Source organism: Alternaria novae-zelandiae, assembly GCF_023758075.1.
Source record: "Alternaria novae-zelandiae strain BMP 2774 chromosome Unknown scaffold_14, whole genome shotgun sequence".
NCBI classification, from domain to species: Eukaryota; Fungi; Ascomycota; class Dothideomycetes; order Pleosporales; family Pleosporaceae; genus Alternaria; species Alternaria novae-zelandiae.
In genome coordinates, this window is record NW_026056974.1 from 258,511 (window position 1) to 274,358 (window position 15,848).

At 52.6% G+C, this 15,848-nt stretch overlaps 5 protein-coding genes across 5 annotated transcripts; 2 read left to right on the forward strand and 3 right to left on the reverse strand.

Annotated features, from left to right (window-relative positions):
• Positions 1-442: 442 nt before the first annotated feature.
• J4E88_006956 (uncharacterized protein) lies at positions 443-5,946 on the forward strand (the record flags this gene model as incomplete). Its single annotated transcript, XM_049400578.1, has 3 exons — positions 443-802; positions 964-4,593; positions 4,642-5,946. The coding sequence occupies 3 exons, from the start codon at positions 443-445 to the stop codon at positions 5,944-5,946; spliced, it is 5,295 nt and encodes a 1,764-aa protein (XP_049253526.1).
• Positions 5,947-6,357: 411 nt separating this feature from the next.
• J4E88_006957 (uncharacterized protein) lies at positions 6,358-9,358 on the reverse strand (the record flags this gene model as incomplete). Its single annotated transcript, XM_049400579.1, has 2 exons — positions 6,358-8,051; positions 8,116-9,358. The coding sequence occupies 2 exons, from the start codon at positions 9,356-9,358 to the stop codon at positions 6,358-6,360; spliced, it is 2,937 nt and encodes a 978-aa protein (XP_049253527.1).
• Positions 9,359-10,444: 1,086 nt separating this feature from the next.
• Positions 10,445-11,779, forward strand: J4E88_006958 (uncharacterized protein; the record flags this gene model as incomplete). The annotated part of the gene is made up of 2 exons (XM_049400580.1): positions 10,445-10,829; positions 10,884-11,779. 2 exons carry the CDS (start codon positions 10,445-10,447, stop codon positions 11,777-11,779), a joined length of 1,281 nt encoding a protein of 426 aa, XP_049253528.1.
• A 427-nt stretch (positions 11,780-12,206) lies between these two features.
• Positions 12,207-13,825, reverse strand: J4E88_006959 (uncharacterized protein; the record flags this gene model as incomplete). The annotated part of the gene is made up of 4 exons (XM_049400581.1): positions 12,207-12,221; positions 12,269-13,450; positions 13,497-13,676; positions 13,739-13,825. The coding sequence occupies 4 exons, from the start codon at positions 13,823-13,825 to the stop codon at positions 12,207-12,209; spliced, it is 1,464 nt and encodes a 487-aa protein (XP_049253529.1).
• Positions 13,826-14,605: 780 nt separating this feature from the next.
• J4E88_006960 (uncharacterized protein) lies at positions 14,606-15,558 on the reverse strand (the record flags this gene model as incomplete). Its single annotated transcript, XM_049400582.1, has 2 exons — positions 14,606-15,153; positions 15,444-15,558. The coding sequence occupies 2 exons, from the start codon at positions 15,556-15,558 to the stop codon at positions 14,606-14,608; spliced, it is 663 nt and encodes a 220-aa protein (XP_049253530.1).
• Positions 15,559-15,848: the final 290 nt, after the last annotated feature.

Genomic DNA, 15,848 nt, shown 5'->3' on the forward strand with positions numbered 1-15,848 from the left:
GTGAGCGCAGTAGCGTACTACTAGAGAGGCAGGAATAAACCATAACAAGGTCAATTTGGCAGGCGTGGTGGAATTCGAGACTTGACTCGTAACCAGCGCAAAAGCGATGCGACAAAAAGTTCCTGATTGCCAAGCCAGGCGTTCGCACTAAGATGGCAAGCGCGGGACGCGAAGTCACGCGTCTGGCGTTTGGGCGCTATCATCGTTCACCGAGACGCGACGGAAACTACGGTACAGCAGCGCGCCTGCATCCCCATTCCCCACTCATCCCGCATTTCAAAGCTGTACATTGTACCTGCCAAGGATATCGAACCTTTTCCTAATTCGTTTTCGCACCCTTCGACCGAGTGGTACCCATTGGATGCTGTCGACATAGATTCATCGCCAAAGCAGCCGTCTCGCAGTTACGTACCACCCCAGAGGACGCATCGCAGACCGCACGATGAGTAGCGACGAAGATGGCGCGGCGCTCATGGCGGCATTCAAGAAGAAGCCGCCACCAGGACCCAAGGCAAACGCTGCCTTGAGTACTCCCCGCCCCGCGCCTACAAGGGAAGCGTCTGATTCCCCTGCTACAATGTCAATGCCAGACGACATAGACGAGGAATTTACTATGCATATCGAGACCCCGCCTCGCAAGCGCCGGGCGGTATGCGTTCGGATACCTTCAGCGAAAGTGAAGAAGGCTGAGTACAAATACTACGAGCCTGAAGATGAAGTGGAGAAGATCCTGCGCGAGTTCTCTGGGAGGAAGGGCGAGATGATCTATGAGGTCAGGCTGTCAGGTGACCGCGTCAAACAGGTGAGTGATTATATCTTCGATGTCTCGAATTCCCTTACTATTACCGGTAAAGGCAGCCCTCGCGCCGGGTGCAGCTGGTCCCGCTATATAAGCATCACTTCTGCTTGAATTCCTTCTTCTCTACAACTACCTATTCGAAGTATCTTACTAAGTGTCTATAGATTACCTTCGAAGAGCTCCTCGAACTCAACGGTGGCCCAGAGGCACTACAAATCTTCCAACCCGACGACGATCCAAACGCGACCGGTAGCGACGACGACATGAGACTTCGTAATCGTGCAGGCAAGGCTGATCACGAAGGCTTTGTGGATATCTCGAACTTCCCCATCTCTTCTTCCGAAGATGACGATCAAGACGAGCTTGCCTCCAATTCGCCAGGCCGTCGCAATGGCCGCTCACAGGGCTTGAGGCGCGCAGTTCATCGAGGACGTCCAGCAAGAGGCCGCTCAGAGAACAGTGATCTCATTGCACTGTCCACGAGCGAGGATGACTCTGGAGACGGCCGCAAGAAGCGAAAGCGTCGGCCTCGCAAAGGCGTACAACAACCCACACGACGTTCAACAAGACAGCCGATTCGAACAAACGCCAACGACAACGAGGATGAAGACGAAGACTCGGAAGACGGAACCACAGACGAGTCCAGTGCTTCAGACATCCTCCGTTCAGATCTACTACCAGGTCGCAAACGCAAGGGACGTCCTCTGCGTGCTGCAAAGCCTGAGAAGATACCCCGAGCGGGAGTCCGACAATCTGATCGGGCAACACGTGCTACAAACAACATGCAGGAAGCGGGTATCAATGACGTCTACCGATCCGACTCGGCTCCGAAAGTGGTTGCACAGAAGGTCTCAGTCGTCCGAGAAGTGTTTCCAAAACTACCTCGAAGTGACCCTTTTCGCGCGCGACACGCCGAGGGTTGTGAAGTCTGCTTCGATGGCCCCGATGTTGCGCCTCTGGTCTACTGCCAAGGTTGCTCACTGGCTTATCACAAGAACTGCTTGGGCAACCGCTCCACTCGCGATCATCTAGTCACCAAGATTGGAGACGAGGATTTCGTTCTACAATGCAAGAGGTGCATCAACTTCTACAAGAAGAAAGACGCAACTGCTCCCGATCTATCCAGATGTCAGGATTGCGCCATCTCGGGTCCTTCCTGTCGACCCTTTAGACGTCGCAAAACCACACAGCAGGAGATGAAGGAGCGCGAGGAAAACGACGGACATGATCCAGTCGTCGACGTACCTTCTGAGCTTGTCAACGATCCCAATAACGTCATGTTCCGCTGCACGAAGTGCTCTCGTGCCTGGCATTACCATCATCTACCACCCATGTCGCAGTACGCTATGGACGTCAATCGCGACGAGGAGGAGATGGCAGATGAGCGTTTCCGCGAGTACTCTGGAAAGTGGCTCTGTAAGGAGTGCGATGAGACTATCGATCAGAAGGTAGGCGGTATCATCGCTTGGCGCCCATCGGATGTTGAGACATATCATCCGGGTACACCATGTGAACTCGTTTGCGAAGACGATAAGCAGTACTTGATCAAATGGGAGAACGAGTCCTACTTCCGATCCGCATGGCACTCCGGAGCCTGGACTTGGGGTGTCACGGCTGCAGTCCAGCGCAAGGCCTTCTTTAAGCGCGAGGACGGACCGAAGATGCGAACCGAAGACGCCATCCCCGAAGAGTATCTCCGTATCGATATTGTCCTCGACATCAAGTACACGAGCTATGTCGAAGTCCGTAGTGAAGAGATTGACAAAGCTCGTATCAAGGAAGTCGACAAGGCGCTCATCAAGTACAAAGGCCTCGGCTACGAAGATACAGTATGGGAGAGCGTACCAACCCCGGAAGACGGCGACAGGTGGCTCGACTTTGTCACTGCTTACAACGACTGGGTGGCCGGCCGCTACGTTAAGATTCCCAAGCAAGGACCACTCAAAGGACGCATTGAAAAGGCTCGCAGCACATCATTCGCCAAACTTGAGCGAGAGAAGCAGCCTGATAACCTTGTTGGTGGCGAGCTGATGAAGTATCAGCTCGAGGGTCTGAACTGGCTCTACTACAAGTGGTACGATCAGAAGAACGCCATCCTCGCCGATGAGATGGGTCTCGGAAAGACTATCCAAGTCATTGCTTTCATGGCAACCCTCATCCAAGAGCACAATTGCTTTCCTTTTCTGATCGTAGTGCCCAACTCGACATGTGCCAATTGGCGACGAGAGATCAAGCAATGGGCGCCGTCTCTTCGCGTGGTGGCTTACTTCGGGTCCGCCAAGGCTCGTGAGATGGCCTACCAGTACGAGATGTATCCCGAGAAGACAAAGGACTTGCGATGCCACATCGTCGTAACCTCCTACGACGCAGCCGCCGATGACAACTGCAGGAGGTTCTTCAGGGGTGTTAGCTGGGCAGGTCTCGTCGTTGACGAAGGCCAGCGCTTGAAGAACGACAAGTCTCAGTTGTATACAGCTCTTACAGCAGTCCGCGCGCCGTTCCGACTTCTGTTGACTGGTACACCGCTGCAAAACAACGCCCGTGAACTCTTCAACTTGCTGCACTTCCTCGACGACACCATCGATGCTGCTGCGCTTGAGGAGCAGTACGCTGAGATGACAGCGGACAATATCCGAGAGCTTCATGACCAGATCCGGCCCTTCATTCTGCGACGTACTAAGGCCAAGGTCCTGACGTTCCTCCCGCCTTTGGGTCAGATCATTCTCCCTATCTCCATGAGCCATCTCCAGAAGCAAGTCTACAAGTCTATCTTGTCCAAGAGCCCGGAACTACTCAAAGCTCTGTTCACCTCCGACAAGCAGCTAAAGCAGCAGGAACGTGCCAACTTGAGCAATATCCTTATGCAGCTACGCAAGTGTCTTTGCCATCCATTCGTCTATAGCAGAGAGATTGAAGAGCGAAGCGAAGTCGCCGCTGTCTCTCATCGCAATCTCGTCGAGGCTTCTGCCAAGCTCTCTCTTCTCGAGACCTTGCTTCCGAAGCTTCAGGAACGCGGTCATCGCGTGCTCATCTTCAGTCAGTTCCTCGACATGCTCAACATTATCGAAGACTTTTTGGACGGTATGCAGCTCCCGTACCAGCGCTTAGACGGTACCATGGGCTCGCTCGAGAAGCAGAAGCGCATCGACCAGTTCAACGCACCCGACTCGCCGCTATTCGCCTTCCTTCTCTCCACACGTGCTGGTGGTGTTGGTATCAATCTTGCAACCGCCGATACCGTCATCATTCTCGATCCTGACTGGAATCCTCATCAAGATCTTCAAGCCATTGCTCGAGCTCATCGCATCGGTCAGAAGAAGAAGGTGCTGTGTCTTCAGCTGGCTACTCGAGCGTCTGTAGAAGAGAAGATTATGCAAATGGGTAAGAAGAAGATGGCCCTTGACAAAGTCGTTGTTCAGGATCTGGACCGAGATGATCCCGAGGACGAGGATGTCGAGTCGATACTCAAGCATGGCGCGGCGGAGCTCTTCAAAGACGACGATGCCGACCACGACATCCGGTACGACGACGCCTCTATCGACAAGCTACTCGATCGTAGCCAGATCGAGAATACACGGACTGGTGACGATGACTCCGCGGAATCTCAGTTTGGCTTTGCCCGTATCTGGGTCAACGAGAAAGGCGCATTACAGGACGATTTCGACACGGTGGAAGAGGAAGTTGCTCCAGATCCAGGTGTCTGGGACAAGATCTTGAAGGAACGACAAGCAGCTGCAGCCGCTGAGGCACTTGCAAAGGCGGAGGCTATGGGTCGAGGACGGCGGGCTAAACAAGTAAGCAATGTCTTATCCTCCATTAGAATAAGTACTAACATCGTGCAGACTGTCGATTACGTGATAGATCCAAAAGACGCCGATGCAGCATCCACCGCAGGAGACGATCGACGCGAGGAATCCGCATTACCGCCGTCACCAATCAAGAAGCCGAGCAGGAAGCGCAAAGCCAAGACAGGTTCCGAAAGCGATACTGACTTCCAAGCCGAGTCTGAAGACGAAAGCGAGCCTGAGCCTGGTCATGAGGACGTTGATGCCGCCAAGGAGCTCGGTCATGTTCGCCATCGCAGTACAACAAACAACGCCAGCTCTTCGCTGTACAAGCAGAATGGCGCAGGTGCGTCTCAAGTTCTTTCGTCAAAGCCCCCCACTGCACCTGTTCCTGTACAAACTACGCCTAAGAAGGGTGGTGCGAGAGCTGTCAGGTCGCCGTTGAAGCCGGTGAAAATTTCGCCACCGAAAGGCGGTACTCGAATGAGACTTGAGCTCTCGACGCGTCCCAGCAGTGGTGGCCCAACTCATTCAACTGCTTCTTCAGGCCAGGCGTCATCACCTCGCCCACCAGCCGCCTTCATCGACCTCTCCACACCACCACCAGAGTCATCGCCACAAGCCCCAAAGACTAACGAAGTCACAGTCAAACCCTTCGAGCGCGCCACAATCCCCATCCGCAACCCCCTCGAACCAACCTACGGCTCCTTCGGCAACCGAATATGCCCCGCCTGTCACAAGAACCACCCTCAAGGCGCCTGCGAGCTCAAAGCCGCCGGTGTCGAACACTGTAACCTCTGCGGCCTAGCCCACTTCGGCCACTCGCGCACCTGCCCCCACATCAAATCCGAAACCCAAGTCCGCGAGATGCTCGAGGCGCTTAAGAACTCGCCCGAAAAGAAAGAGCTCGTTGATGCGGCGATGAAGTATCTTCGCGGTGTCAAGGGTACGCTCGTACAGCAGAAGAAGAGGGATAGAGAGAAGGCGGCGCTGGCTAAGGGCCAGCCTGTTCCTCCACCTACTTACTCTGGTATGGGTCGTCCGCCTAAGAACGCGTATAACAGGCCACCGGGCAGTATGAGCGGGAGTGTGAATGGTGGAGGTTCGGGCGCTGGTTCAGGTCCTGGTTCTGTGGGTCCCCCTATGTCCATGTCTGGAGGTTCTTCGAACGATCCGTCTCGATCATATGCTCAACATGTGCCTCAGGCACAGATGGAGGGAGTGTATGGTGGTGCGAATGGTGTTATGCAGCAAGCACAACGTATGGCTCAGCAGCAGCAGATGGTTCAACAGCTGCAAGGTCAGGGATATGACGATCAGCAGGTGGAGAATGCACTGAGGGGCTTCTTGTTCCAGGGCTAGAGGCTTGGTGCGTCTTGAGCGATATGGTGGAATAGCGTCTTTCGCTGAGTTGCTTGGGAGCAGGATCGGTACCATCGGTTAGGTGGTCTGGGTGCAGGAAAAGGAGTTCTGATATTGCATGGTAGCTTTGGCGTGGGTAGTATAGGTCATGGTGCCGAACGTGCTTGGCTTTTGAGGAGTTGGGGTATAATTACTAGACATATTGATACCCCGTAATGAACGTCAGAAGGTCGTTCGTACGTCAAAATTATACGGTGTTAGACAAATGCAGCTTGCCAACACTTTGTGCTAATCATACAGGGCTGTGTATGCAGTAAGTACTACAGTGACAAGTCTAGGCCTCCTTACGTTTGCTTACTTTCTCGCTGCTTCAAGGGAGTTCGATTCGAACTCCAAACCGTTAGCATCGCCTCAATGGTTGGACACCAAAGTACCAGTCCTCGTCACAGCCTCTCCTTCCTCAGCCCCAGCGATGGTATCATCAGCCTGTACAACAGCTTCCTCCTCGTCTTCCTCATAAACCTCCTCCCCCAATTCCTCTCCCTCCTCCTCATTCCCCTCCCCAAGCGTATCCCTCAAACTCTCAACCCAAGCATCATACTCGCCTACATCCTGCGCGCCCACCCCAGCACCCAACACCTTCCCCATCTGTTTCCCCTGCTCTTCTTTAGCAATCAACGCCTTCTCCAGTACACCAATCTTAACCTCGTCTCCATCTCCTCCCAATGCACTCCCATCCCAACCCCCCTCCTCATCACTAACCAACCCGTTCCGCCTACAAAACGCCAACCACTGCCGCCAATGCTGATTCTGCTCCAAAACCTCAACATTGCCAATAACAAAGAGCGCTTCTTTCGCTCGCGTAAGAGCGACGTTCATCTTCCTCGCGTCTCCTACGACACCCAAGCCTGCCTTTTGGTCTTTATCCAGGAACCTCTTTCGTGCTCGAGTCGTACATAGCACAACGACCCGTCTCTCGAGTCCTTGGAAAGCTTCCAACGGACCGATGTTTACGTCCCACAGTCCTGCGCCTCTGCCATACTCGGATGAACGGATCATCGAACGAAGGAGTTTGACCTGTGCGGCGAAGGGCGACATGATGCATATGTCTGATTGCTTAACGGAGGAGTAGCGGTGGAGGGTCTGGACGATGTTGCAGGCGATGCGCGCTTCGGATATGTTGTACCAGCCGCCGTTGTCGCGTTCGATCTCGTCGAGGCCGGTGTGCGGGATGAAGAGGACGGGCCATTTGCGGCCGCGCCAGAGGTCGGACTGTTGGAGTGGGGTGTTTGGTAGTGGAGCCTCTGGGATCAAGGTGTTGTTGTAGAAGAGAGCGCTTGGTACGCTGAGGATGGCGGGATGGGAACGGTAGTTTCGGACTAGTAACGTGAATGGTGGGTATGTGATCGGTAGCATTGACTGCTTCAGTACTGGTGGGCCAGATGATGGCTTGATATTGGAGCGCGAGAGAGGGTGGTTCTCGTATAGCGGTCGTTGGAAAAGCCGGGCGAACAAGGACCTGCGTACTAGAAGGTTACGGGATGCGGTTCGTGGTCCCAGCTGCTTCTCATCTCCTGCCATCACTACGCGTGGTTGGGGCGACGTGGTCGGATACGTGAAAGGTGGGCACACGACGCTAATGGCAGGCAAGACGTCTAGTTCAGTAGCTTGGGCTGCCTCGTCTATGAGTAGGGCGCTCCAATGTAGCTTCGGATTAGGGATCTGGTCGTCCGGGTTGAAAGCTGATGACATATTCCTTTGTATAGTCCAGAGATCGTTGTTGGTCAATCTTGCGTCTGCCAGTATCGCCGCGTCTTGACAAGAGGTTACTACGATGTTGAAAGCCATGAGCTCCCGGAATGGTGGTAGGCAGAACATGTCGTTCTCGATATGGCAGTACTGCAATAGCTCTCGTGGTACCTCGTTATCTGCCCTTCCTGGTCGGTTAAGTCGAAATAGCTCTTTTCGTGAGAGATATTCCTTCAGTCTGAGGGCGAGTGTATCCGCTGCAGCCTCCGATGGAGCGCATATTAGCATGTGTGCGACATCTGTAGTGTTTAATAGTTGCATTGCCGTCTCCACCAGAGTCTTTGTCTTTCCTGTACCTGTCAAGGTTGAGATACAAGTCAGCGTATGTTCCGGATGCGATTCGTAAAGTTGTTCCCTTACCTGGCGGTCCACTGATCAAGTAAGGCACAGTCCCATACACGTTGGTACATATATCGTTGACAGCATGCGCTTGTTCGTAGTTGATAGCGCAATCAAACAGCTTGCGATGGGGAACTTTGCGCAATGTAGTTTGAACTTCGCCATGAGTTTCATCAGGAAACAGGACTCGGAGACTCCAATCGTTATGAGAATCGTGGGATGCGGCTCTCGTGGCGTCGGCGTGAAGTGTGGCATACTTGACACCGGGCGATTCGCCAAAATGATTGAGCCTACCGTTCGAGGATGGGTAGCCATATGTTCGTGGGGAGAGACCAACGAGTCTCAGCTCGGAGCTGAGGTGTGCCAGAGCTTTTCGCCGGCTTCGGAGGATGTTGAACTTCAGTGGAATGACGACGTTAGCGAACATGCGCATGGGCGATGCCGGTGGACAGAGGCCATCTGCTTTAAAATAGACTGTTTCTTGCGCACGGTTGACACCAAATACTGCGGCATTGTGCTGTACGCCTGTCCAGGGCCTGAATGCTATTGAGGGAGTTCCGATGTATCCGAATTGGTAATCATCCACATAATTTGGCATCAACGTCAAGGCTCCTGTCTCATTAACATACAGTTGACGTATCTGAAGCACATCGCCCATTTCAATGTGTGGGTTGTCTTCTCTCAGTCCTGGAGTCAGTAGGCACCAGAGGCCCTCCAATGGATGGTATTGCCAGAGTGGGACTTGATACATCGCGTATGATTCATTTTCTTTCTCCTTCGCTATACGCTCTATGGCAGCCGATGTGTCGAAGTGTTGCAGATAGGTAGATTCATCGAGCGACGTAGGGAAATCCGCTGCTGATCTGATCGTGTGATCTTCAGGCTCCGCGTAGGGTGGAGGTACAAAGCTTGTTCCGGTGAACGTATGTACATATTGCTCAAAGTCGATCGAATGTCTAGGTCTTGTGTTGATGACAGTAGCCACTTCGGTGTTGATTGCTTGGAGACCTGGTGGAACGAAAGGCGCGGCGTATACATCATAATCCCATGCAATGTCAGCTGGGTCACTCTCGGAGGTATCGTTGTTCCTGGAAGTCTCTGGTATACCTTGGTCCGTCGGTGAGACTTGCTGCTCTTTTGGCCTGAAAGCGATATTAGGAACGGCTACAAGCTTTGAGGTGTCCTTTTCCATGGTTTTACCGTGCTTGTGTTGACCTCCGTTCACACCGAAAGAATTATGCGGCCGGGTGGTCGCTTGGGGCATCGCGCTATCGGTTGTCGTAATGCTCTGTCTGCGAGCAGCAGTGTCGACCAGGCGCGCCTGCTAGAGCTTTTGAGCCACGTAGTTCTCCAGACTGTAAGGATTGGAAAATTCGTATGACGTCCTGGGTCGATTTCGATATCACGGAATATTTCCGCCAGAGATGGCGCGAGGTACCTGCTATTGCGAACGAGCACTACGGCGCAATAGGGAGCTGGCCCGCAGTACTACAATACCCTAATATTCCAACAGAAATGACTAGGAAATATCATCTGATGTATAGAAGTGCAAAAGTCGTCCCAAACATTAGACTCCGTAGATCACCCTTTTGGAAATTCAATGAACTGCGGACGTTCGCTTGGCTGGAACGTGCGTGTTAGGAGGTTGGGGATTAAGGGAGCAAGCCACATCAGACAGCACTGGAAAATATATTGTGATGTATACTTTCAAGAAATGGATCCCAATCGTGTCAATATCGGGCGTCGTTGTGGCAAAAGGTCAGGTGTTGTAGGTGTTGTAGGTGTAATGTCGCGTAGCAGCCGTGACAATCGGCCCTGCTTAGCGCGGCGCTAAGGCTCCGACCCAAACGCGTACCTAGGTACGCGCCTCGGTTTATCTTCCAGCCACCCCCGACGACTGGAGAGACAATGTCAACCATTCATTGCACGGTATCTCATGTCGATACCACATCAGCAGCTTTGGAGCATGTATCTTCTTCCATCAGACCGCTGATTGACCGCAGAGTGTTGTGCCGACGCGACTAGACGCGCTATTACAATTCCGACAACCCTACAGATAATAATGGAATATGCGTACACTACGCGAAAATTTTGACATAGGCATGCGCTGTTCGACTGGAGAATCGCATGTGTCAAACATGTATCCACCCGTATGCTGTGCGGCACTGCTACTATCGAGATCGATCTTTGCTGCACTTCCCCGCAATACGTCATGATCCGAGGTTGTACAGGCGGACATCAATTTGTCGAACTTGCCCCATCAGGAGAATAACATCTTTTTTACTGTTGTGCGACCGAGTATCATCCTTTCTATTTTCCATCACATTTCCTCTACACTGCTTCATCCAAAATGTCCAATCAGCAGCTGGTCGAAAGCAAAGGCATCTTTCACGGCCTGCCTGTATACCCCTCGTCATTGAAAGGGCTTACAGCCATTATAACCGGAGCGAATGGTATCTCTGGTAACTATATGCTGCGCGTGCTAGCGCAGACTCCCGAGCGATGGACGAAGATTTACTGTTTGTCACGGCGACCACCCGCGATTCCCGATGGACTACCGAAGAATGCCGAGCATATTCCTCTTGATTTCTTGCAAGACTCAGCAGATATCGCGAAAGGGCTGAAGGAAAAGGGTGTCAAGGCCGACTACGTGTTTTTCTACTCGTACGTTCAAGTCAAGCCGAAAGAGGGTGGTGGCTTGTGGAGCGACGCCGAGGAGATGTGCAAGGTGAACAGTACGTGTTGACTGATCTATCATATACCAATGCTCCGAAGCTGACCTGCCGCAGCCGCCCTTCTCAAGAACTTCTGTGAAGCTCTCCCCATAGCCAACATCAAGCCAAAGCGCATCATGCTCCAGACCGGCGCAAAGAACTACGGCATCCATCTCGGCCCTGCAGCTACTCCCCAAGAAGAAACAGCACCACGCGTCACTCTCGAACCCAACTTCTACTACCCACAAGAAGACTTCCTCTGGGACTTTTGCAAAAAGCAGGGTATCGACTGGAATGTGTGCATGCCAGCGGGTATCCTCGGCGCTGTCCCAGACGCAGCAATGAACCTTGTCTTTCCGCTGGGCGTCTACGCAAGTGTGCAAAAGCACCTAGGCAAGAAGCTTGAGTTCCCAACTGACCTGCAAGCTTGGGAGGCGAATAGATGCATGTCGAGCAGCAAGATGAATGCGTATATGGAGCAATGGGCTGTGCTTAACGATGGGGCGAAGAACGAGAAGTTCAATACTATGGACGGTACGACCTTTACGTGGGGTAATTTCTGGCCAAAGTATGCGGGATGGTATGGCATCGGCTATGAGACTCCCAGCCTGGACGACAGTGCCTACACGGTCATTACTACAAAGCATGATCCGCCTCCGCGGGGGTTCGGGCCACCAGCAAAGCTCCGCGTGCGGTTCACGCTGACGGATTGGGCAAAGCAAGAGAAGGTGCAGAAGGCATGGGAGGAGATCATTACTAAACATGGTCTCAAGGTAGACAAGCTTCAAGATATGGATATTGATCGCATCTTTGGCTTTACGGATGGAGGACTGATGGGCTCTTCGTTGGATCTCACGATGAACAAGGCGCGGAAAATGGGATGGCATGGGTTTGTGGATTCAAATGACGCTATCAGAGAGGTGCTTGGGGAGTTTGCAGATCTTAGGATGATTCCTCCTTTTGGGGCGTAGTCTGTAAGATAGACTAGTTCGTGCTTTTTGTATTTCCAGACCTCCTATATGCGTTCACCCTCAACGACGCGCCAGAGGTAACGTCTGCACCGTGCAAAGACAGATCGAGCTTGAGCTCAGCCCAGCTCATACAAACGCTACTTCATAAGGCACTGCGACACATACTCAATATATGCCCATAGCTTACCATCCTTTTCAGCCAGCCTACCACATAAAGTCCTCCCCATCACCAACCTCCAGTCCACTCATCCCCACTCCATTCCCATTCCCACCCACATCTTCCCCAGCAGGCACCAAACTTCCAACCCTTAAATCCCTCTCACCGTAATGCATCTCCCTCTTAAACCGACACTTCTTAACCCCCCACCCATCCCCCTCACTACATCCATCCCTCTGACAATGATGCCCATAGAAGCAATCGCCCCTCCTACACGCCCCCTTCCTGGGACAGGGATTACACCTGACCACATACTCCAACACCTGTCTTACATCAGGCTCCAGCTCGCTGTGATCGAAAGGACAGCTTGGGGTGGTGCAGCGCTGTTGGAGGTGGAAGGTGTTGCAGGGTTTAGCTTTGGCGAAGCGCGCGTTATAGATTTTCCAGGCGGAGGGAGGGGGCATGGGGAGGTAGGGGTCAAGACGTTGATGGGATGTGTTTAGGGGGACGAAGCCTAGGATTGGGGCGGCGGGGAGGAGGGCGGAAAGGGGAGTTTGGGAGGAGGACTGTTGTTGTGATGAAAGGGGCAGAGACGGATACGGAGCTCCTGAGGATCCTCTCGGGGGCTGGGAAGAGCCGGAGCCATTTGCGTCGGAGTGGGTCTTGGGGATGTGGAGGAAGTTGCATTTGTTGCCGAAGCGGCAATTGCCTTTTTGGAAATACTTGCATAGTTGCGAGTTGTTTTCTGGTTTTGAGGGGTTCTTGGCTGTCTGGGTGTATGCGGAGCGGTCTTCCCAGCCTACTCGTTCCTGTTCGAAGAAACTGTTGGATTCTACCGGGGATAGATCGCCGAATGCAGAGTCGCTCATGCTGAACGAGTCGTCCCGCCTCCACGATTCCTTGCGTGGAGTTGGCGTTCCGGAAGTGAGAATTGGTTTCTGTACTGCGGCTAGTGCCTTTTGTTTGGGTAGTGTAGCTGGACCGCCTTTGGTTGTAGGTACAGCAACGGGAAGTTCAGACCATCTAAAGACAGTCGGAAATTGTGTGACATTCAAGTTGAACTGGTGGAACTCTGGGTTCCATCCAGCGCCTTGGACAAGGGTAATCTTGTCACGTACACCGCTGAACGGGACGAGTTGAGATAGATAAGCCGGATCATGACAGGCAGCGTACAAGATATGGCTGCACGCAGTATCTTCGGAGGCGATTTTGAAATGTTCCCTGATCTTGAACTTGGTGCCTTCTTCATCTAGAGCATCAACGAAGTCGAAGAGGCTGATGGCTCGGGTGAATGCAGCGGAGAAAGGAGACAAGGATCGCTTTTCCAAACCGACGAGTTTGGATCTTGCAAGTTGCTTAGACAGATTCGTCAAGTCTGCGTAGATCTTGACATGTATGCGAGCCGTTCGGGCTTGGGAAACGCTTTGTTGGAGGTATTTCTCTATGGCGTCGTTAAGCATACGTGCAGCGCGCATTCCGCCCTCTTCTTTGTCGCGAATAAATTCATCATTAAACTGGGATCTGTTAGCGCGAAGTATGTAATGTCATGACGATACTGACGATGTAGTTGTTGCCGTCTATCAACACCAAAACGTATGGGTTGCGAGCCGTTGTTGCCGCAGCTATGGTTTGTATAGGTATACCTGGAGGCGCAGCGATAGTTTTCTTGCCTTTCTGTTCATAGGCTCTCTTTAAGTCTTTGTATTCATCGAGTAGTTGCCCATACTCTCTAAGGAGGTTCTAAGCGGGGTTAGCGGAATGCGCGTTACCTAGACAGTGAGGACAACTCGGTATTGACTTACTGTTAGATCATTTTGCCTGGCCTGATCATTGAGTTTGAACTGCTCCAAATGCGTATCTAGCGAGTCGATCTTTCCGTCGGCTAGCATTTTGATGGTAGCGCGTCGTCGGCGTTGATGGCGAACGCGTCGGTGCCTTGACGGGGAAGTCAGCCAATTGCTTCGGGCAAGAGATACCAATGGCAAATAACCTGCGGCAATTGCGAGTCAAATCTCGAAGGGATCTAGGATATTTCCATATCCGTAAACAATTAGCAAGTTGTTTCCGAGGAAAACGCGTTGACAGCAAGCCATTCCGCGACGTGGGGCGGGGCTCCTGCTCCGCGTGTGCTAGCGCGGGTGCCTTAGCGTCAGGAGTCAGCTCCGCCTCCTTCACTACCTACACATTACGACTGCGGCGACCTGTATACTCCACCTTTACGACCCTGACGTATCTAGTATATGGATTGCTTATGGATGTTCGAACTCATTGACGTCAGCAGCAGGCTACAGCCTTAACGTCTTGCCGGTTCTTGAAGCTTGCCAGCGTCTAGAAAGCCCACCATGGATGGTAACTTATCAGCTATACGTCGCAGGAAGCTTTATGGATATCCACCCGTAGGATAAATTCTGGAGATGATGTATGACCGAACCTTTGCTATCATTCTATCTAATACATGCTGCCGTAACAATACCCTTGTTGCTTTGTAACCTCATCCCAAGCAACCTTTCCACCCCGTCTGTAAACTACCTTGAAGAGTGGGTATCATCCCCATAAACACCATACAGAAAATACAAACAAGAACAGAAAAACACATCCAACAAGACCGAAGTCCAGAAGAAATTACAAAACATTACACAAAGCATACAACAGACATTAGTAAAACCACCTTACTTCTCAGCCGTAGGCGCCTCAACAGCCCTACTCGTCCCGTCCACTTCCACAATCTCAATCTGCCTGCCCCTCCCCATTCCCGGCCACTCTCCACCCGAGCCCCGCTGCTGCCACACCTTGTCGACCTCGCTACTTGGGCTCCCCGGTGACGACAAGCCAGTTGACGAGAACCCCGGAGAAGGAAAGCCCATGGCGTTATACTCGACCATACCCCTCGACTCTCTTTGATGAAAAGCACCAGTAGAGCGGGCAGTATTCCGTGCTTCGGTCCTACGCCGCCGCCAGGCGAGAAAGACGACGAAGCCGATGAAAGAGAGGAAGAGACACGCGCCGATGGTACCGCCTACTATAGCGCCTAGACTGGGTTTTGAGGAGTTGGAAGAAGAGGCAGAGTCGGACTGGGACGTAGGCGTGTTGACTTGGTCCTTCGTGACGGTAGCGTATACTGTTTCCTTTTCTGGGGCGCTGCTCGATAGACTCATGTCCAGGCTGTGGTATGCGGTGCTGGTGAAGGGGCTGGCTGCGCAGCCGTGTTGCGTGAGGACTATTCTGTCGTAGATGACGTGGTATGCGTAACAGGCCGGTGCGGAGCTCTCTGTGCATTTCAAGATGAAGGCGTTGGTTGAGCAGGCGGCGTCTGTGCAGGAGGCTGATAAGGCGGTGGATGGGATGCAAGTTGTGGCTAGGTTGCATTCGGTCGTTCGGGATGAAGGGCAGCAGCCGAGTGCGCCGAAGACCTTGTTTGAAGAGCATTCATCTGTTGGGTTGGGGCAGGTTATTGCGCTGACTGTTAGATGTTAGTGAGATTCAGAACTAGATGGAGGATGAGGTTACCTGAGATGCCAGAGCCAGAGACATATCCACAAGTATTAGCTCCGCCGTCCTGCCGTCTGGAGAGATCGAGCGGTAACTGTGGAGCTACCGTAGGTGCTGGACTCCAACCATCCATCGTCGGAGTATACTGTGTAGCCTCAGGTAACGAAAACGCAGCCGCATATACCATGGTCGATCCTAATAAGGCAAGAAGAAGAAGTGTAACCGACATCTCGATTCCATGTGCGCAGCTCTTTAACTATGTAAACAAATCAACCTCGAACCAAGATAATCAAGTATGACGACGGCCAGACACCAGAAAACGTCGTGCACGTCGAGTAGTATGAGGTGCAAAAGGCGAAGATCGCTACGCAATGCAGCAGACTATAAGAAGCCCACAACATCTTACGCGGCTGAGTGCATGTG